General features: G+C 41.6%; 1 protein-coding gene across 1 annotated transcript in view; it reads right to left on the bottom strand.

The window, feature by feature from the left end:
• The window catches only part of LOC134602545 (A disintegrin and metalloproteinase with thrombospondin motifs 2-like), a 571,473-nt gene that overhangs the window by 19,106 nt on the left and 528,415 nt on the right, over window positions 1–23,952 (bottom strand). Inside the window, exons 19-21 of the mRNA XM_063447513.1 lie at window positions 15,268–15,475; window positions 13,941–14,064; window positions 3,718–3,807 (exon numbers count right to left, since the gene is read on the bottom strand). Of these exons, the coding sequence (XP_063303583.1) occupies window positions 3,718–3,807; window positions 13,941–14,064; window positions 15,268–15,475 (422 nt within the window). The remainder of the gene's footprint in view (window positions 1–3,717; window positions 3,808–13,940; window positions 14,065–15,267; window positions 15,476–23,952) is intronic.

Here is a 23,952-nt window from a genome sequence, read left to right as displayed (position 1 = left end):
GACAAACAATGACATACAAACACACTCACTGATTTGACACACTGATAGACAGACACACACTATTACTTGGAAACACACTGACCGACTCACACTCATTGACAGATGCACACTCTCACTGATAGACGCACTGACCGAGACATACACACTCACTGACCGACACACACATACACACTTACACACACACATTCACTTAGACACACACACACACATTCACTTAGACACGTCACTTATAGACACACACACACACATTTCCACCAACACTCACAAATTAGTATTTTTTTTTTATTTTATTTTAAATCCACCCAGCCTCCCTGGGAGAGCTGGAGTGGATTACTTACCTGTGGACCAATGGAACTGCTGGGCGGGCAGGCAGGGGGCAGACAGGAAGACATCTTCCTGCTCAGCTCCCTCGCGCACCACTTAGTGATGGCGGGAGCTGAAGTGATGTCATATTCTGGCTCCCGGCTTCATTTTGCGGTGTGGAGGGAGCTGAGCAGGAAGAGCTCAGGTGAGCATGCTCCCTCGCTGCCCGCTGCCCACTGCCCACCTCGTGGGGGAAAGGGGGCTCAAAAGTGGCCAGCTGGCCAGTTCTTAAGCCCCCCAGGACACGAGGCAAACAAGGAATCCACCTGGGCATTTGGGGGTGGCTTTTTTTGCCGCCCCTTGGAAAGTGCTACCCAAGGCAGGCGCCTTGTTTGCCTTACGGAAGATACGTCCCTGTCTCTATCAGTTAAAGAGACTAATGTTAGTATTGCTACTGCTTCATTGTCTGTGGAGGGCACAAAGGACCTAGGGTCAGCGTCATCTTGAAAATCTCCATTAAAAAAAACCAAAAAACAAAAAAACAACATTCCTCATAGTGGACACATAAGATGAGGTGTCACCTGGTTCAAATTCATATGATAATTATTGGTGACTATTCAGCATATTTTGAGATCCCATATATACTGCTCAGGATTCCAGAGCAGAACATGTTTATCCCAGCATTAGCAAAAACATTACTAGAGACTGAACACCAGAATTTATAAAGGAGCATGAACATAAAGTGCCAGATCTGGATAATGATGTCCTTGAAGTATCTAAGGACAAGGAAATGTCTGAGAATGAGGGACAGTCTGACGATGAATGGTGCTATCGCAGAGCTGAGCCTCCTGAGCCTATAGATTTCCATGTGTCCCTCTGTGCTGGATGCAGGGAAATTTTGAAAAGAGAAGCTTGCTGAGTATACAAAGAAAAAAAATGCTCTCAAATTCATACAAAAATTATATCTGGATGAACATAATCTGGTTGATAGTCTTATGGCTAAAAACAGCCACTTTAATAAATAAAACGTTTTGACTAGCCAATGGCAACACCTACAGGCACATTGATGCCACTAATGTATACTATTATCCTGTCATATGCATCCATTTAACCTAATGTATGGATATTTAACATGCATTTATGTTACTATTATTGATATCAATGCATCACACAATGCTATCCTGTATTTTCATTGTTTTCCACATAAAACAAAAAAAATCATAAATAAAGAATAAAGATCCAGAGTACCGTCTGGGAGGTAGGAACTGAACCTAACAGGAGGGTTGCCACCAAGAATATTTTTATACAGTCTACAACATCCAAGGTGACTTACAAAGAAATATATGTCTAAAAAAGGTTTTATTTCAGATGCATTTAAAACCTGGTCAATGTGAATAATAAATTCTCCTGAAGTGGGCACTTTCAAAACAAACAAAAAAATGGGATGTAAATCTACAATTGAACTCTTCAGAAGAGAGGTTGTGAAAGTGATTAATCTTTTAAAGACTCTAAAAATCCCATTATGTTATGCAATGCCTGACATGCCATTAGTCCCTAACGGGTTTAAATAATTGCTGAAAAGAAAGACCACCTAAAATGTATCTCTTACATAAAAATGACATGGCATTGGGCAATCTGAATGGATATTAAATATTTAAAGTCTATCAATATATTTTTTGGTATCTCTATGTCATTATCATAGAGGTAAAACGGTCTAATATATTTGTCACCATAAGAGTACTCCATCCATTAGTTTGAAAATGTTTAATGTGGCATCCTCAAATGTACACACTAAGCAATGCATCCACTATGTCATCATTGAGGAGAGGAAAGCAAGAGTCAGGTAAGTATGGCTTTCAATTACATATTTGCTGGAGATTATTTTTATTTTTTATACTTTGCTTAAGCTGACCTTTTCATTGATATCTATCTCTTCACTTAAAGACAAGAGAAGAAAGGAACATACTAGATTGGGCAAAAGAACGACAAGAGCTGGAAAGGATGGAAGAGTGGAAACACATAAAACACATAGAACAAGGGTTCAATATGTCTATTTCCACTGTCAAGTCCATGTAAAGCTTTCTGACACAGCTCAGACGGATGAAAGGCCAAAAAGATTACATCACATTTATGTATTATTATGATGATAATATTTCATTCTAAAACCTAGCACAAGTATGGGATTTAAAGAATACAAAATATTTATACCACATGTATGCATTAGATTACAAATCACAACATAATAATCATCATCACAAGTAAAAACACAATTAGGTAAATATGAGTATTTAAAAGTCCTGACGTATTTCCATACTGTAATTTTAGTAGTATGAAATCTAGAAACTGAGGTATGTTATGCTTTAATAAATCTTAATTAAATATCAACAACAGTCTAATAGTCAAAATAGTTAACGCGGAACATATAAAAATAATGCAAGTTCATTGTGTACTGAGAAAATAATAGGAATAGAATGTATTTTTAGACAGTACATAAACATGTGTACTGTAAAGGAATAAGCAGATATTGAGTGCATGACATTGGGCATGTGAAAAATCAAGAATACTCCACAAAAGTTAATTAACACAGCACAATACTTTCAAAGGGAAATTAGCACCCTATTATAAATATATTTTAAAAATATAATGTCTAAAATTGTCATGATAAACCACTGAATTAATAATAAAAAAAACTCTATCAACTTTCCACACTTTATATAAGAGTAAATGTCAACTTTTTAGATCCCCTCTTTACCTAGAAGGAAGGCTGAACTTGATAGACGCAAGTCTGTTTTCAGCTATGTAACTATGTAATGTGTCTTGGGATTTACGATAATATATCCTAAATAAGGCAGAATGTCACAAGAGCGAGAACATAATCCAAACATGCTACATACAAGGCTGCATAGCGAATAATCCAACACTCCAGTATCAGTGCTAATTGCAGAACTCATGTAAATAATTATTTTAAACAGAATATTCTTGGTGTACGATAATTCCCCCCCAAAACAGTTCAAATTTGGCCAAAGCATGTTAGTGATACAAATCAGATAAAATGTAAAAAGCACTGTATGATGCCATTATTGTGACTTAATCACATTCACAATAACTGTGTTTTAAAGCCAGTTCAAACCTTTTAAGTATCACCAACTGATAAATGTGGTTTAGTAATTCCTTAGGACCTGCAAAATCAGTTGGAAGAGCCACTTCCTAGAGGATCTTCACCATCAGTGCTACAAAGGCAGAAGAGAGATGTCAAGCGCAAATGCACAGATAAATTATTGCTTCAGCCAAAGGTATAACTCAGAAAATCTGGAAATATTCTATATAATGAAAGGAAAAGCGCAATAGGTAAAGTCCATAGCTGACATAGCATGCATTTAATGTCAAAGGCAGAGTTATAAATGAGTCTTTTACTTGAAGATATTTTGTGCATGGGATAATCTGGATCCTGTTTAGATCTCCATTGTACTATGTAGTTCTTCTTTGATGGATCAGAAGCATTTCCTAAATAAAGATATGACATCTTATTATTGGCTCTGCCATGCATTAAAATAGTCTCAAATATTTAAATCATTTATACAGAATACAACATAGATTAATTAAATATAGATTAAATTACATATATTTATACTTTCAGACATATATGTTCTAAAGTACATATTTTCCCTGGTAAGGATGCACGTGCACAGAAAAAGTGCATTGGGTGTTTTTCAGTTTCCTAAGAATTTAATTTTCAGATTGGGGGACGAAGTAAAAAAAAAAAAAAAAAAATGAAACAAAAGTTTTAGCATAAAATTAAGAAATAGGTTTGGTAGTCTACAATGCACTTCTGTTTTTTACAGCTGCTTGATTCTTCCTCTGACAGAATCTGGCACTGTACTTTTATCATATATTGTAGACAGCATGCACACATCTTTCTTATCTGTGTACCTAAGGCCAGCACCTAAACCTGGCTGAAGATGAGACTGTTTTTGCTTGTCAGGGTTTGGGGGAAACCTCTGCGTGTTTTATGCGCATTTTAAAATAAATCAATACTGGTATAATTATCAACCTATTTAAACATGGAAGTATCAAATCCAACACAATCTTGTCTTTTGTGCCACAGAATCAGGGCATCCTTGTGGATCCTTCCCTCTGTAAATCTTGAAAGCCCTTGTGTAGCCAGTAGTGGATTTGCATAATTTATGGCATTTAATGCCATATCTGCTTTGATTGGATATATTGTTTGAGAAGCATACCACAAATGCAAATGTTTTGATCTGAGATATAATTTCGGAAAAATCTGTCAGACAGGAGTTGGTTAAGAGCCTGTCAAACAATGGGTCGTTTCTGATGGGGAGAGTGCGTTATCATAAAAATGGAGAAATCACAGCATTTGCTCATAGCAATGTCTCTTCATAACTCCTTGGAAAAGAGTGGTAGCTTGAATGGGGTGCTTGAGTCAGTAGGACCTGATACTTGGCTACCCCTTACTAGTGTTAGTGCCCAAAATGTTTTAATTCCTGTGACATCAGTTGGGTAACACATGTTTTCCTATTTTATTAGGACATCAGATACTGGTTGGCATAAAGGTCGTTTTTTTTTTTACAGCCACCAGCTCAAACATAGAAAAACAGAATGTAACTGCATATAGGACTAAGGGATATTTTGGTTGACAGTTACCTCCAGAATAAAGGTAGTTTTTTTACAGCCACCAGCTCAAACATAGAAACATAGAATGTAACTGCATATAGGACTAGGACCTATATGCAGTTACATTCTATGTTTCTATGTTTGAGCTGGTGGCTGTAAAAAAAACTGCCTTCATTCTGGAGGTAACTGTCAACCAAAATATCCCTTAGATTACATCCTCTCCTAGCCATAAAGATAACTTTGAGAGATACCAGTCTTTAAATATTGACTTAAAACATGTCCCTTATATCCTACTGTAAATACTGAAATTGACAGGTCTCTTATATGGCATTGTAGCTTCACGAAATAGTGCCAAAGACATACAATGGGGGTATCTTTGTACTCAGCAGATGTAGCTGAACACAAAATAAAGTTTTGTACAGGAATAGCACACACCAACTTTACAAAATACACATGAGAAGATCTTTGTTATAAGTTTGTGTGTCAAAAACTGAAAAAAAAAAAACCACAATTTTACTCCAATATTTAGCAGAGATTGGCAGTGAAATGGCTAATTTAAAAAGTGTCAAATTAACCGTAGGTAAAAAGCCTGTGATGTCTACTTTATATAAATATATACTTTTGTGTGGCAATTTTGTTTTCTTTGATGGCTATTAAGCTTAAAAGACAAACATACCAAATTCTAAAATCGCTCCACATTAAAAGTTTATTTTACTCCTTGTGTTTTGTGACCTGTAACTACCAAGAAAAATACATAAAATCCTAGACATATTATATCAGAACAACTGAATTAATTTATGTTTAATTACTTTCCTTAACTTATTATGCACACATTTTTATTGCAAAAACTGTAAAAACAAACAATATGCTTCCTTGTTTTTGCATTTGTTTGTACTTTTTTATAATAATTAATCATTTATATATGTATATGTCACATCAAATTAAAGTCCTTTTTGTCCTTTAAAAAAACGTATATAATATGTGTTGGTACAATAAATTAGTAAAATGCAAATTACAGTTGAATACAAACCGAAATAAATGCAAAAATGTATTTATTGTGTCCTTAAGTGCAAGACACGCTTTTGAAGCTGTCTCCTTAACCCCTTAAGGACCAAACTTCTGGAATAAAAGGGAATCATGACATGTCACACATGTCATGTGTCCTTAAGGGGTTAAGAGGTTAAAAACCCTTTACTTACTTACCTGATCCCAGAGCGACATCTCACAATGAGTGGGCGCTAATGCACATGCACTGCAAATGCTGCGCACACATTAGACCTCCCCATAGGAAAGCATTGAATCAATGGTTTCCTATGGGTGGAAAAATCTGATCCTAGATGTCCTCATGACCCAAAGGTCAGTTTCCATCCAGGAAGCCCTCTGGTGGCTGTCTGGTAGATAGCTACTAGAGGCTGACTTAGTGCTGCAATGTAAACATTGCAGTTTTTCTGGAACTGCAATTATTATTATTATTATTGGTATTTATATAGTGCTAACTAATTCCATAGTGCTTTACAATATTATGAAAGGGGGGAGGGGGAGGATTTACAAAAAATGAGACAATTACACAGTGACACAAGAACAATAAGTAGATGAGGTCCCTGCTCAAATGAGCTGACAGTCTAGACGAGATGGGGTACAAAAAAAACAACAGGGCAGCAAGGGTGACAGCCACCAAAGGTTGAAAAGTAGCATAAATGGAGGAGAGTGTGGCTCTTTAGTAGAGCAAGAGACAGATATGGATAGGAGTCCATAAGCATGTCTGAACTGATGTGTTTTGAGGAACTTTTTAAACAATTGAAGACTAGGGGAGAGTCTGATGAGGGTAGGCAGACTGTTCCAAAGAAAGGGAGCCGCCCGCGAGAAGTCCTTCAAGCATGAGTTAGCAGTAGGGTCAGGGCTGGCTTAATATCGATTGGACCCTCGGCAAGCATTTGCTTGGGCCCCCTGGATCCGGTCTTCCCCCACCCCCGACTCCCAAACCCCAGATCCCTGGCATGCAATCACGGCCTCCACCCCAACCTAGTAATGGAACTAATGTAAAGAGGGCTGTGGTGCAAGAATTTTTTTGGGGTCTCCACTATAGCGCAAGAGTGGAGAAAAGATAGATACCCATCTGTTGTATAACTCCCACGATGCATGCCAGCTGGGGATCTACCATTTGGTCATTCTTGTAGGGTTGTACTTTTGAGCAGTGTTTGTAAATTTTGAATGTAAGCATGTTTTTGTAAAGAGTATATGTGTGCATGTAGGGGTGTATTTGTATGTACTGTTAACATTGGAATGTAGTGGTATACTTGTGTGTAGTGTTTGCGTTTGAATGCAGGGGTGTGTGTTTGAATGTAGTGTGCTTTTGTTTATAGAGTTGGTGTTTGTATGTAATTTTCGTGTTTTAATAAAGGGGTATGTTTGTATGTAACGTTTGTAATTGCATGTAATTTGAATGCAGGGCTGTGTGTTTGGATGTAGTGTTGTCTCTTTAATGCAAATGTACATTTGTGTGTAGTATTGGTGTGAGTGAAGGATGTGTTTGTATACAATTTTGGAGTTTGTTTTCAGTTGTGTGTTTGTATATAATGATTGTGTTTGCCACTGTGTGTTTGATTGCCTGGATGTATGCACATACATACTAACACATATATACATTCACATTGACATGCGGATACACACCTAAACACACCTGGACATATGCACACACCTTGACACACAGATACACACTAACACAAACACACTGGCATGTACACACACACACTACCACATACTCGGATACACACACTTTGATACAGACACTGGTGCACACACACATCCACACACAGAGGTACACACTGTCACAGATATGTACACACAGATATGCAATGTTGTTGGAACGCAGGAGTGTATTTGTGTGCAGTGTTAGCGCATGTGTGTGCAGTATTGGCATTGGAATGCTGGGATGAATGCATTGCCACACGCATAGATACACACACACGCACACACACACACACACACACATATATATATATATATATATATATTATATACACACACAAATACTCAGAAACACACCCACACACACACGCATGTACACAGGTATACATTCCTACAGATACATATACACACAGGTGTACATACACAGACATATAGCAAGATACACACACACAAAGCCAGACACACTGACACAAACATAGCCAGATACACACACTGACATACACAAACACACACACACACATACAGCCAGATGCACACACAGCCAGATATACACACACTGACATACACACAGCCAGATACACACACAAACAAACAAACAAACACAAAGTGATACACACAAATTCAGATACACACCCACATATAGTCAGATGCACTAACTCAGACCCAGGTCCATACACATATTGATTTACATCATATTTTAGCCACCCTCCTGTCTCCTTACCTTCTGGGTACAGAAGGGTGGCTTTCCTGGAGTCCAGTGGGAGCTGGATGGCCAAGGCTGATGGGAGTCTGACTTCCTTAGTCCATCTCCTCCTCATGTGTAAGTCTCCTCCATCTCCCCAGCGGCACTCTGTTACTTGGGAGGAAGTGATCTCACCTCACTTCCTCCCAGCAGGCAACATGAAATGGGCCCGGTCAGGAGTAATCTTAAAAGGCCAGGGGCCCTTGATTACATGGACTGCCTCAGCCCACAGGGTTTGAACACCGACAGGGGGCCTAGGGGAAGCTACTTCGGGCCCCCTGTCGGCGTCCAAACCCTGTGGGCTGCGGCACTTGGTGGTCCCCTTTAAAAGATAGTCCTGGTAAGGGTGCGAGCAGCAGACAGAAGAAGGTCACTGGGAGAGCGGAGAGACCGAGAAGGGGCATATCTATGAATCAGTGAAGACATGTAAGAGGGGCTAGAGTTGGTTAAAGCTTTATAGGTAAGGGTTAGTATTTTGAATTGACACCTATAGGATACAGGAAGCCCATGTAAGAAACGACAGAGGGGCAAGGTATGGGAGGATTGATGGGTGAGAAAGATCAGCCTGGCGGCAGCATTCATTACTGATTTCAGTGGGGCAGTTCGGCTTCTGGGGAGACCAACTAGGAGAGATTTACAATAATCCATGTGAGAGATTACCAGAGCATGAACAAGCTCCTTGGCAGCATCTTGCATGAGAAAGGGGCGGGTGCAGGTGATGTTTTAGCAACATTCTGGATATGAGGCTAAAAGGTGAGGCCAGGATCAAAGATAACACCAAAACAACGAGCTTGCAAGGACAGACTGATGCAAGTACCATCAACTTGCAGGGAAAGCGAAGGAGGAGGTGCAGCATTATGAGGGGGGGAAATAAGAAGCTCAGTTTTAGAGAGACTGAGTTTCAGAAAGCGGGAGGACATCCAGTCAGAGATTGAAGAAAGGTAACCAGTGACACATTGTAGGGCCGCAGGGGAGAGGTCAAGGGAGGAGAGATATACCTGGGTGTTGTCAGCATACAGATGGTAGTGGAATCCAAAGGAGTTAATGAGTTTGCCGAGAGAGGCAGTATAAAGAGAGAACAGGAGGGGACCAAGAATAGATCCATGGGGGACTCCAACCGAGACAGGGCAAGAGGAAGAAGTGTCATTGCAAAAAGACACACTGAACAAATGTTGGGAGATAGGAGGAGACCCATGAGAGGATAGTGTCACAGAGACCGAGGGATTGAAGAGTTTGGAGAAGGAGGACATGATCAACAGTGTCAAAGGTGGCTGAGAGGTCAAGAAGGATTAGTATGGAGTAGGTCATTTGTAACTTTAATAAGAGCAGTCTCAGAAGAGTGGAGAGGGCGAAAGCCAGATTGAAGAGGAAGTTGGAATTGAGGAAATGAGTCTTACGAGTAAACACAAGTCTTTCTAGAAGCTTTGAGGAAAAAGGAAGCAGGGATATGGGACGATAGTTTGAAGGGGAAGACAGGTCTAGGGATGGCTTTTTTAGGATGGGTACGACAGTAACATGCTTAAGGGGAGCAGGGACAACACCAGGATGTGTGTTAAGGATTGTACAACACAAGGGGAGAGATATCTTATAAGGTGGGAAGGCACTGGATCAAGAGGACAGGTGGTGGGACTAGAGGAGAGGAGAAGCGTAACCACCTCCTGTTCTGTAGCTGGGGAGAAGTGGTGGCTTGAGGTGGGCAAAGGAGAGAGTTGAAGATAATAAAGAGGTGCTTGGGATTGAGTGAGCATGAACTAAAGAAAGAGGAAAAGTAGGATTGTTTAGGAAGGGTGAGGACTGTGCTGTATGAACACATTATGCATTTATAATGGAGGAAGTCTGACAAGGTGCGGGACTTTGCAGCACTAGGTGCAAAAGGGACAGTGTACACTGTCATGTCATGCCACACTAACCTTTCTCCTTTTGTTTCCTCTTTTCTTCCTCTCTCAGACTATGTTTTTCTTTTCTTTATTTCTGATCTAGTTTTCTTTAAAACAAGATAAAGTAGGAACTCCTTTGTCTTGTGTATTTTTTCTACGCCTGACTTTCTTTTTACCAATGAGGAGTTAAAGCCAGCTCATTTACTGTGTCAAGGAGAACGGTGAGTACTTTCGAAATTAAGCTGACTTAAGCTCCTCCTTTGGTCAAAGGGAGTCAGGTTTAGGAAAAATATATAAGACAAAGTAGTCCATACTTGTTCTTATATTATGAAGAAAACTAGATCAGAAATAAAGAAAAGAAAAAAAAAAACATTCTGAGAGAGGAAGAAAAGAGGAAACAATAGGAGACAGGTAAGTTAGGCGCGACAGTGCCGCTTTAAAACTGCAGCTCCATAACCGTTATTTTCACATACCTTCAAGGCTCAGTATAATGCTACCTGAGTGCAGTCAATGCTGCAGCTGTAGGAGAGTATAGTAGTATGAAAATTTGCACAGTTTTTGTTTTTTAAGCATGCTTAACTAGACAGTTTAGTATAGTAAAGTAAGGTTAACTAGAATACAATGAGATTGACTAACGTTTAGTTTTCAATTCTGATGTTGCTATGTTATCATAGACATACTGGATAGGCACGGTTTATAGTATAGCATTAGCTAGATTAAAAAATACTTGTAAAAGTTAGACTATGTGTATACAGCTAGGGAGCGTCATACAGCAGTTAACTTAGTGAGTACTGCACGGGTTTATATAATAATAGTTTTGCTTATCTATGTTATTTTTGCTGCTGAATGTGTCTGGCAAGGTACAAGGTTAGACAAAGTCGGGTAATGTAGGTTTGGTGCTATAGAATATTGCTGTTACAGAATATGCCTGTGAGAGGTGATTGCTTATAAGTTTCAGATTGTGACTTGCTAGGCTATTGTTAGTGATTAATCAAACTGTATTATTTGCTTATGAGTAGCTAGCACGGGTGCAAGCATCATTTAATTGTACACATTGTGGTGAACCTAGTGTGCAGTGTCTTTGATAAGTGATGCCAAGTCCAGGTCAGACAGTTCAACCGATCCCCGTTAGCCTCAGGGTTGGTGCCCTTAGTAGTGGTCAGTGGTAATCTCTGACGATGTCTCCCTGCTGGGCCTGTCTCCAGGTGAGCCCCCATGGTCTGAGTGCTGTAACTCTACGGTGGGTTGTTGCGCGTTCCCGGGGTCCCCCTGCGTGGCTTAGTCTCTTAGATGGTGTGGCAGGCTTTGGGTTCGTCTGGGAGTCTGGAAGGGGTACCTACTGTGTGGGCCGGTGCTGGAGAGTTTGGCGGCGCTCTGTTTGGTTAGTGTTGTGGCAGTTCTGTGTAGTTTTCCGCCGGATCATCCGCACTCTCTGCCCTGCGATTTGGGCTGCTCCATGTCCTCTTCCCGGGTTCGCTGTCTGCCGTGTTGGCTTACGTGTGGGCTCTGCAGGCAACACCACTATGGAATCTTCGCGGAAGGCGAGTTTGGCCCAGAAAGCTTGCAGTATGCGGTCTATCCTGTTCGCTAGTGGAGGCAAAGTTGTGCTGAGCACACGGCCACACATGGCGTCCGCCATGATTTTCCCCACTTGTGCTGTCATGCAGGTAGGGTCCGATCAACTCCTTGCTGCTGTCTTGTTGCTTGTGGTTGCCGGGATGACCCCCACCAGCATAGGGTGGGGGGAGGTAGTTTTTCGGAGAGACCTCCAGCCGGAGAGGCCGTTGCAATGGAGGGATCGGCCGCCTCCCTCGTGTCGCCTGGTCAGTCCCTCCGTAGGCCTCGAGTCGATCCTCGGTTAGTGGTTGTCGCTTGCGTTCGGATCTCCTGGCTTTGTTTGCCACTTGTGAAAGCCCCTTTAGCTAAAACCGTTGTATAGGCTTTTTGGAAGGTTTTTGCTTGTTTATTGTGTGCGTCCGCTCGGCATGGTTGCCAGGCTCCGCCCCCTACACCGAGCCCTTTTAGATAGGCAATGGTTAGTAGACAGGGTTGAGGCTATTGTGGTCCACCATTGGCCAGACTTATAGATTATTGGTATGCCTTCTATAACTACAGACTATAAATAGATGGCAGAATAGCAGGCTCTGTTGTTGCAGGTTTGAGGTAATAGGACCAAGAAACCCTCACCGCCTCTTACCCTAAGTAGTATATTATCCTTATCTATGTGGAATAGCTATTATATCTCTATCTATCTATCTATCTATCGATATATCTATCCATCTATCCATCTATCTATGTTTCTTACCATCCAACTTCCTTCTCTGCTCAGTTATTTGTTCCTATTTCTTCTACCTTTGAGTGATTGTTACTCGAGATACCTATATACTATGCAGGGGAATATTCCCGTACACAGTATAGAGGGAGTTACTCAGGAAAGTTTAGGTTATATTGAGTTCAGTAAGTTTAGATATCCAGTTATTATTTAAATACAAATGGAATATTGTATTTCTCAGATGAACTTAATAAGCAACATTAGCGAATCAGATTTGTTTGATTCGTTATAAAATATCCACACCACCATCTGCTGGTTACACAGATCCTTCCCCCAGACATATACTCTCTTCTGCTCTTACAGCTGCCAAATAAGATACTTTTCCTGCGCTTTTTAATGAACTCCAATGTATGCACGAACGCGTTGGAACTCTGTTGGTGGCCATCTTGTTTGCGAGAATGCATATTTTTTATACATACAATATTATGTTCCAATAAATGCTGCAAATTTAGATTGCAGAGTATAGAACATGCTTTATTATGTAGAAGAAAGAAAAACAAAAAAACAAACAAACACCAAAAGGTATTTTGATCTGCACCAAAACACAGGCTTAAGGTATCACAAGACTCTACAACATCAGAGATCACTATAATAGCAATGCCCTTACACACAGGTTACTCATGGCAATGTTATGTTTTGTCACTTCGGTTTGTATTAAAAAGAACACTAAAGCATTCAGAATAGAAACCTGTATTCCTAATGCTTTAGTGTCCATCTCCCTATATGTATCCAGGTGCCCCCCCAATCCTGCAGGAAAAATGTATGAAAATTAGAGATTTACTTACCTTTTTCCAACTCCATTGGCGCTGCTTACCTAGCCTCCAGCATGGTCCGATCCAATTCTCCTCATAGAGTACAATACTTTCTTATGGTGGCTTCTGCATAATATGACAGTGTTTTACTTGGTCAATGCCACAGGAGCGCCTATAGGGGCTTAAAGTTTGATAGCCACTCAAGGAGGATTTAACCTTGCAGTGTAAACACACTCAGTTTTGCCAAAATTGCAATGTTTTACATTGCAGTGGTGAAAGGTCACGACCACTGCACCCAAGCCACTTTGCTGAGATGAAGTGGCCTGCATGACTTTAGTGGTGCTTTCACTTCTCTATTTACACTAGGTGCCCATTTCACTTGCATTTGACCATTTTTCTGCCCAATTACATTGTTTTCATCTGGCTTGCTAATTTACCTTTGCTATTTTTCTCTTATGATGATGGTGTACCTCTAAAAGCTACATTTTATTTAGTGCCTATATTTATTTGTTAAATGCATAGTCATTTCCATTTGATGCTCTGTAATGTGATACTATATCATTTTTTGTTAATTAAGATAAACAGTCTTAAATAAAAATCACAACAGAACGTACCAGTACAAGGAGGAAGTATGCAAATCCTTATTGTGTCAGGTTTATTGTCAATACAGTTTTTACTGTCATCAGAACTACACATTACTTGACGTTCTTGAGTACCGTTGGAACATGTTACAGAACACTAAAATAAAAAAGATATTTTTACTTTCAGATCACAAAGTGCTTTACAGTGTACAATAATACAGGCAATGAAATTAAACATTTTAAATATACCCCTAAAAAAAACAAAAAGAAAAAAGGCAACTTGCCTACATGTGATACATAACTTAAACATAAAAGTGAAAAACCCAAATCAAAGTTATTGCCAGTTGTGTCATAAAAGGTAGAAATCCTTTGTGACTCCATAATGGAAATCCAGTTTCTCACTGGATTAACAAGCTGTACTAAAATGTATTAATTATATGCTTAAATATTCTGCTTTTCGTAAAAAAAAAAAGCATCCTGTTTTTTCTTTCTTTTTTGTTTTCGTGGACAATGCAACCTTTTTTTTTTTTTAATCTGTAAAGAATCTCATAAATAAACTTTTTAGGCAGATGACTCCACATCTTATTGTTCCTACTGTAAAAAAAATGTCCTCTGTTGTCTTCAAATTTTAATTCCTTCACGTCTCAATGTATCGCCTCTATCTCACTGTCAATGATAAGATTACTAGAGAGGACTAGTACTTGAGAGGTATAAAATCAGGACGGTGCGTGGGCAGACCAAAATGGTCAGTACTACCCAGAAAGGGGATGGGGCACCCGGGAAAGGGATTTGTCAGTCTGTCGTGAATGCACATCAGGTTGACTGACAGTCTCTCTGGCTGTGAGGGCACTCAAGACAGACTGTGCAGAGGGTACTACTGTTACACTCTCTGGGATGGGGCCTTTTTAGTGACTAGGCATCAATAGATGGAGGTCATATTGACTACCATGGGCTTTTTTTCTAGTTTACTTTAAATATTGTTTTATAGTGGTGTCTGACTAGCAAGCACTGGCTTTTAGTAAAAAAACAACAACACAAATGTGTCAGTGTGTTTTTATGACTGTTAAAGTAAGTTTTCTGTGATTGTGTATTAATGTATGTATGTTAGAGTGTGTATGAACATGTTAGGTAAGTGTGCCAGTAGCTAGTTATGCATGTGTGAGTAGCTAATTACATGTATGTGAACTGACAGGTCTGTGTATACATGTTTAATTGCATGTTCATAAGTGGCTAGTAATATATGTGGTGGTAGTGTGAATGAGGGCTGGAAGCCGCAAATGTTTCTCCGTAAGGGCCCTGAAAATTTTAAGGTTAACAACGCTCTTCAGTTTGAGAAATAACTGATATAGTTTGCACATACCTGTGACCATGGACCTATTCTCCAGTGAGCTGGGCAAGCTTGGCGATTACATGGTCTTTTAGCTTCAGGACGGTTTTCATTGCAGTACTTGCTATGAACTGATCGATTTGTATTGTCACTTAGGGGCTGAATACACCTTACTGTACGACTCTGATACCCTGATTTTCCACATGTCACAGAGCAAGGCTCCCATTCTCCTGTAACCCATCTGTTTGATGAAAGAAAAAAATATGGACTATCAGTGTCAGTGCCTAGAAAAACTATTACATTGAATAGAAATTAATAAATTATAGTTATAGAAAGAACATTTTTATTGTGTTTTTTAATATTTTGCTTATACAATGCTACTATTTAGCTGGTAAATGTTCATGTAACATGTCTAAGTTTCCTCTATGCTGAATACTACTGAATTCAACTATTCACTTAAATGGACACTTCAAGCACCATAACCCCTACATCCCACTGTAATGGTTATGGTGGCATAAATGCCCATTTTAGAATGGTTTGACAACGTACCACAGTACCCCAAATGCATTTGCCTGCAGGAGAAGCTGGATAACTATTCAGCTATGCACAGCCGCTAAAGGACCAAACTTGTTGATTAAGAACGCTCTGCTGACACCTTCGGGCAATAAATGCAGTCCTGCATAGCCCAGCTTAATTCAGAAAAGCTAAGTGGATAACTGGAGAACCACAACAGTAGGGTATGAGGCTGTGGGCATTCAAAAAGGACGAGGTAAGTTATTGAACTGTACTAAAACGTTTTGCCAAATCACACTGGGATGGCTTCAGGGTACTCCTGTCACCCTAGCCACTACAGCAGGTGGTAGTGGTTGTGGTGCTTGGAGTGCTCCTTTAAAGGACCACTATAGTGCCAGGAAAACATACTAGTTTTCCTGTCACTATAGTGCATGAGGGTGCCCCAACCCTCAGGGTGCCACTCCCGCCGGGCTGAAGGGGGAGGAAGGGGTTAAATTCGTACCTTTCTCCTGCGCCGGGCTCCCTCTGTGCTGGAGACTCTCCTCCTTTCCCCGTCATCGGCTAAATGCGCATGCGCGGCAAAAGCCGCACGCGCATCCAGCCAGTCTCATAGGAAAGCATTCTCAATGCTTTTCTATGGACGCTGGCGTCTTTTCACTGTGAAAATCACAGTGAATAGCGCGGAAGCGCCTCTAGCGGCTGTCAATGAGACAGCCACTAGAGGCTGGATTAACCCTAACGTAAACATAGCAGTTTCTCTGAAACTGCTATGTTTACAGCAGAAAGGGTTAATCCTAATAGGACCTGGCACCCAGACCACTCCATTAAGCTGAAGTGGTCTGGGTGCCTATAGTGGTCCTTTAACCCCTTAAGGACACATGACATGTGTGACACGTCATGATTCCCTTTTATTCCAGAAGTTTGGTCCTTAAGGGGTTAACCCTTTAACCCCTTAAGGACACATGACATGTGTGACATGTCATGATTCCCTTTTATTCCAGAAGTTTGGTCCTTAAGGGGTTAAATAAACACTTCCATCCCCTAAATTACTTGCTGAAGAACTTTAAGGGATAACAGTGTCCATTCTTCCTTTCTTTAAAAAAGTGTTTACTACAAAATGAATGAAGCACTTTTACATCACTAGGCTTGGTAAGCCAAAACATTACAATGAAAAGTGAGCCATTGCTGACTACATAGCTCTTCATTCTTTCTCACATGTTCCACTTAATTATTTAATTAAGAGACAAAGTAATGTTACAAGTGAAAAACATATGAGCAGAGACAGTTGGTACACGACTCAGTTTTCAGAAATGGAAACAATACAAAACAGGAGTAAAATTACCAGATTTTACTAATTTCATGACGTAAAGTCATGATTTTATAAAGGACACGGAGGCGAATATTATGCTTATCTCTTTCTTTAATATACCTCAGCAGCAAAGAAAAAAGTTTTTAAAACATTAAAAGAATCAATTAGGATAGGTACTCCAGGAGTTAACCTAGTATGCTATCCTTAGCCAATAGGAACAGTCCATGTATCCATGTCCACCCATGTGACCTCTCTTCTCCCTCTTTCTTTGATCATGCCGAAGCTTCAATTCATCAACTTGCGTAGATACTGGGTCCATAACCTGTGCGTCGACCTTCATCTTCATAACCAACAATGAACTTTAACCAATTGAATTGAGATGAAACTTGATCAACCATATCATTTACTGTGATTCGTTAAGCTGAAAGGAGAGAAAAAAGAAATGGTAATGTGTGGTCTAGAAACTGTGTGTCGCAGTTATGAAGGTTAAATCCTATAATATATGAACCTCTACAGACCATATGTTCTACTGTAAGCGATATTGTTTAAGAGTCATTCTAGTTCATTCATTACATTTCATACCAACCCACAACATTACTAGTCATACAATTTACTGGGTGGGATTTCACATCTTTCTTGATATTCTAATCATCTTTCGCGATACTTATCCTGTTTGTTTCGCGATACTTACCGGGTGGGCTAATATTCGCCTCCGTGTCCTTTATAAAATCATGACTTTACGTCATGAAATTAGTAAAATCTGGTAATTTTATTAAAGGACACGGAGGCTCATATTATGCTAGTTCAAAGCTGAGCAATGACTGATGATGTTATGTGTTCTGTAGGGTGAAAATAGTATTCTTTAAACGTGGATTCCCTTGACCAGTCGGCCGTCCGCAACAGGTCTTCCAACCTGCATCCCAGATTAAATGCTTTAGTCGCCATAGCTCCTCTAGTGGAGTGTGCTCCAAACATGGATGTATCAATGTTAGCGGAGGTCATCACCCATTTTACCCATCGGGCTATGGTAACCGAGGTTACTGGTTGATGTGGTGTGTTGATAGCTAGGAATAGTTCATGCCGATAAGGGTTCCGAAATGGTTGCGTCCGTTTTTCATACTCTTTGAGACACGCTATTGGGCATAGGTTTGTATTGTGAGGGAATGCTGGGTAAGATACCGTAGTAATCGTTGTTTTTGTCCGTCTGGTAATATTAAAAGTGACCCCTGATGGGGTGAACGAACGTGCATCCACGTCCAATGCCCTCACATCGGATACTCTTTTGCAAGATATCAAGCAGAAGAGCATGGCCAGTTTCGCTGATAGCTGTTTAAGTGTAAGGTCAGAATTCTGTGGCCATAATTCCAATAAATTTAGGACTAGGTTTACGTCCCACGTTGATGCATATCTGGGTTGTGGAGGTCTTGCGAACCTCACTCTGCGTAAGAGTCTACACACCAATAAGTGCTTCCCTATTGGTGTTCCTTCACAGCCTTGATGTCCAGCCGAAATTGCTGACCTATAGACATTAATAGTACGATAAGCTAGGTCTTGATCATATAAGTATGTCAGGAAACGTAGCAGGTAATTCACAGGAGCATATACGGGATCCACCTGTTGTTCCAAGCACCAACCACTCCAGGAGTTCCATGCTCGACTGTAGGATCTCCTGGTTCCTGGGGCCCAGGCTCCCGCCAATAATTCCAACGTTGTCTGTGGAACCTCCGGGACGACCCATGGTCCCCTGATAGGAGCCACGCTAACAGCCTGAGTTGCCCTTGCATCATCAGTGGGTGTGGGTTCCCTTCGGGGTCCGACAAAAGGTATGGGTATTCTGGGAGTAGTCTGGGAAGATCTATAGACATCTCCATGAGAGAAGGGAACCATGGCTGTGTTGTCCAGAATGGTGTTATCAGGACCAACGTCGTCTGAGAGCGGTAGAGATGTACTAGGGTTCGTGCTATCAGAGCGAATGGAGGAAACGCATATAGTTTTCTGGTCGGCCATGGCTGGAGGAACGCATCCATAGCTATTGCGTCTGGGTCTGGTCTCCAGCTGAAGAATTTCGGTAGTTGCGTGTTCAAACGAGACGCAAACAGATCCATGTGCAGTGGGCCCCACAGGTCCTGTAATCGTAGGAATACTCCGCGATTCAGGCGCCAATCGCTGGCGTCCCGCAGATATCTGGAATTCCAGTCTGCTACAACATTCGTGAGGCCTGGGATGTACTCGGCTCGTACCGATATGTTGCGGTCCAGGCAATATTGCCAGAATTCCGTGGCTAAATCTGCTAGGATTTTGGACCTGGTGCCGCCAAGGCGGTTGATATATTGCACCGCTGATATGTTGTCCATCCTTAATACGATGGAGCAGTGTGTCTTGGCACCTAAAAGGCTCTTCAGAGCAAATGCTCCTGCCATAAGTTCTAGGCTGTTGATATGCAGCATCCTTTCTGATTGGGACCATCTTCCGCCTGTTGAAATACGACCACAACGCGCTCCCCAGCCCTGTGTGCTGGCATCGGACTCTATTATACAATCTGGAGCGTTGCCAAAGATTGCTCTGCCATTCCACGCTTCCATGTGCTGCAGCCACCATTTGAGTTCCTCTTTGGCTGTGTGATCGAGCTGTACGGAGTCTGAGTAAGATTGACCTGATTGTAGTTGGGCCGCTTTCAATCTTTGTAGGGCCCTGTAATGTAGAGGTCCCGGGAAGATTGCTTGAATGGACGCTGAAAGTAGTCCAATAATCCTGGCCAGTTGTCTCACCGTGAGCATTGGGCGAGTTAGTGTTCTGCGGATCTCTCTTTTGATGGTTTTGATCTTTGTCTGCGGTAATTTCAAGGTTCCTTGGACCGCTTCTATATTGAATCCTAGGAATTCTATGGACTGTGAAGGGGTCAGAACTGACTTCTCCCAGTTGCATAGAAATCCCAGGTTGTTTAAAAGTGTAATTGTCCAAGTTAGGTGTTGTTGGAGTAGGAGTGCGTCTTGAGCCATGATCAGTATATCGTCCAAATATACGATCATGCGCACTCCTCTGCTGCGTAGCAGCGCCACTACCGGTTTCAACAGTTTCGTAAAACACCATGGAGCCGATGACAGGCCGAAAGGGAGGCAGCGAAACCTCCACATTTGAGCCTTCCATTGGAACTGCAGGAAGTGGTGGCATTCTTCCGCTATGGGGATCCTGTAGGTCTAGTTTGACCATCCAGTCTCCCAACCTGAGGAGGTCTCGCAGGCAATGAATCCCTTCCATTTTGAAATGGCGATACCGCACATATGCGTTGAGTGGGCGTAAGTTTATCACTGGTCTCATACCTCCGCCCTTTTTGGGGATAAGAAATAGGTTGCTCAAGAAACCTGGAGAGTGAGGCGCGACTTGATAGATCGCGCCTTTCTCCTTTAATAATTCTATTTCCTGTGACACCAGTTCCCTGTCTTGTGGGGTAAACACTATTGGCCGAGGGACCGAAGTTTGGACTGGGGTTTGAACAAATTCTATGTGGTACCCCCCCACTGTGTTGAGGACCCAGGCATCGGACGTTAGTCTGTGCCATGCCTCGATGAACTGGGATAGTCTGCCCCCCACATATGGTGTACAAGAATGGGAATTCTGAAAGGTACTCACCATAAGGCCGTCGGCCGTAAGTGGCGCCTCTGCGTCCTCTGGGTTGCCATGCCCTGCCCCTGACAGGGAAGAAGGGTGAGGGGTTTCTGGTTTCCACCTGTGGGAATCTTGGTGAAGAGGAGCCTCGGTAGCCCCGGTAGGAGCTCCTAGATGAACGGCTGGACAGACGGCCCCGTTGTCTGCCAGCCCCCACAAAAACCTTTGGGGCGAACACACGCTTTAAGTTTGTTTGTGCTTTGTCCAGGGCTCTGAATGTATTAACGTAATTGCCTAATTCTTTGACAAAATTGTCTCCAAAAAGGAGGCCTTTCGCCTGCGGTCCAGGTTCAGACAATGCCATGTTGACCAGCTTAGGATCGATTTTCATAAGAACCGCTTTGCGCCTTTCTGTACAAAGTGCCGCATTGGAATTGCCAATCAGGTATATAGAGCGTTGTGCCCACTCTCTGATGGCCAAAAGGTCCACTGGTGTGTCCCCTGAAAGTGCCGCTTCGACCATGTCGAATATTTTTGCACTGGGGCCTAAAGAATCCAGCACCTTGTCCTGGCAATGGCGCAGAGAATAATCCAGCCCTTTCTTGGCTTTCCAGCCCGATTTACCCAGAAACTGGGCAATTTTGGGGTCCAATTCCGGTGTGGCGCAAGCCATATCCGGGACCGTCGGGCGTGGGCATTCTGCCCTCAACTTATTCCTGGTACCTTTGTCCAGGGGTTTCCTAATTCTGGCCGCTATATATTGGGCCACATGGTCAGCAGGAAACCATTCGGTCGACCTCGGGTGCTGAAGGTCATCAGGATTAAATAGGGGTTCCCCTTGCGGATCTAAAATAATTGAATCATCCGCTGGCTTTTGGCCTTTGTTGGCTGTTTTGCCAGTTAAACTGTGCTCTGGAGAAGAGTTCTCCGATTCCAATGAGCCCATCTCTTCTGGCTCGCTCAATACCTCCTCTTGGTCCGAATCAGTGTCGGATATTTCTGTTTGGGCTTTTGCCCATTTCCATGACCTCACCGTTTTTGCCCGGTGGGAGGCTCTCTTACGTGGGGGCCCCACGTCCTCATCAGTGACAGGGCGCAACCTGTCCGTAAAATCAGTTTTGGAGGTTTGTTTTCCCATATAATGGGTCTTTTTAGTAGCCTTGCGACCGCTAAGGGGGGCAGGCTTTTCATCTTGGGCCTTGGAGCTGGGGCCTCTGTGATTATGACCAGACGCCATAATGGCATTACTAATGGATAGGGTCAGATTGTCAGACATCGCCCCCATAGCCGTATAGATTGCTTGCGTGACTGATTTAGTCATGGTTGCATCTAATAAGGAATGGAACTCTTCAGAGTTCAATTGTTCCCCAGACGCCACCTCTTCCCCTAGAGGGGAGATAGGTTGTGGGGCAAGGGACCCACCATGTGTGGTGTCCTTATTGCTCGCAGCCGTCCTGGCACATTCTTGTTCCTTAGGCTGCTGCATTATATATATATAATTAAGTCTGCTCCAAAAGTCACTAATTTTGCACAGTAATATTGGCCCTCGGAATAAACAATTTAATTATAACTGCTGTGATGCAGTACAATATTGTCCCTTTAATATTAGTAATCAAGGACACAGGGAAGAATTTACCTTACAAGGTAACTAAAATTGAGGAGATAGGGCAAGGCACAAACAAGCTGTCAGCTTACCTAGTGTTCCCTCCGAAATGGCTGCAAAGGGACACTAGGCTGGCTGACAGTTATTAGCCACTACCCCTTCCTCGCGCTCCTGCCCAGTGGGTTGGGAGCGTCGGGAGAAAAGCGCGGCAAATTTCTGCTGTTAGAGGGGAAAATGGCCGCCGCGCTATGCGACCGCGAATGCGCATGCGCGGGCGGCTCAGTGAAATGTCCGCACTGAAGCCGGCCGCCGCGGAAGCTATGAGGGAAATAAAACTTGACAGATTGCGGGTAATAAACTACCCAGCGGGATAGGGGAGGGGGGAGAGTGTTACTTGGACCGGAGGAAAAAGCCCGGTCCACAGTACGAAGTTAGGGGCCTAAGCCCCAGTAAACACCAGGGCTGCCCCTCCTCTACCTATAGAAATCCCTATAAAGGGACACTAAAACACTCTACCTCCCTGAAATCAGCAAATTATGAACAATATTAATGTAAAACAGTGATATAAACACAAATCAATCTATTACAACCAAAAATCAACAATAATTTAACTCAAATACAGAGAGCTAAAATTAGGTGATACTTAGCTGAGGCAGCAGCAAAGAAAGAGGAAGAAGAGAGGTCACATGGGTGGACATGGATACATGGACTGTTCCTATTGGCTAAGGATAGCATACTAGGTTAACCCCTGGAGTACCTATCCTAATTGATTGTTTTAATGTTTTAAAAACTTTTTTCTTTGCTGCTGAGGTATATTAAAGAAAGAGATAAGCATAATATGAGCCTCCGTGTCCTTTAATAAAATCAATATTAATACGGGTGACTTTTTTTTCATTGTGGGAGAAGTGAAACAGATTTGTTGAAGACAAGAACTTGTCTTGCAATACAATGTGCATCCAAATTATACAACCAAAAGAAAAGGGTAGCATATGAAAGGTATGGGGATTAATACCCTAAAAAACATGTCCTACGTGATGATATAGTTGAACCAATGGCTTCAAGTCTTATGGAAGGAGGTTGCAGATTGCTGCAGTCAGTCACTTCCCACAAAGAGTGGGTAAATATATTTCAGCGAAACAGTTATTTTTGTTAAATAGTGTTTGAGAGTGGGACAGGACATTTTTGATTGGCCAGGAGAGGAAAAAAAAAAACAAAAAAACTGGGCTCCACTTCAAAAGGCCTCCAAAAAATGGCTACCAGAATGTCCTCCATATGTATATATAGGAACCTCACTGTCTGGACAGATCAACATTTCTCTATATGTGTATATCTCCAGATGTGGATATAGGTACCCTCGCTGTCCACAAACAGCAACATTTTATTTCTCCTGTGGAATATTTACAGTCTGATGATAAATGTCCTTGCACTAATTTACAGGTAAGTATTTTTTATTTTTAAGAGGATGGGGGCTGACTCTAAAACAATAAGAAGACAAACGAAGATTTAAAAAAAAAAAAATACATTTATTTTTAACCATAGAATGTTCTTGTAAAATTCTGACTTTGAGAATGGAATTACAAAAGCTCTGTGGAAATATACCAATGATAATAATAAATATGAACCATAAATCTCTTTAGCCGATTAAATGAACAGGAAATTGCTTTAAAGTAGTGTTGCCTCTTTCTAT

This window comes from Pelobates fuscus, chromosome 3 (genome assembly GCF_036172605.1).
Source record: "Pelobates fuscus isolate aPelFus1 chromosome 3, aPelFus1.pri, whole genome shotgun sequence".
In the NCBI taxonomy this organism is placed as follows: domain Eukaryota; kingdom Metazoa; phylum Chordata; class Amphibia; order Anura; family Pelobatidae; genus Pelobates; species Pelobates fuscus.
Note: the sequence above shows the minus strand (reverse complement) of the source record. Positions and strands in the feature narration are given on the sequence as shown.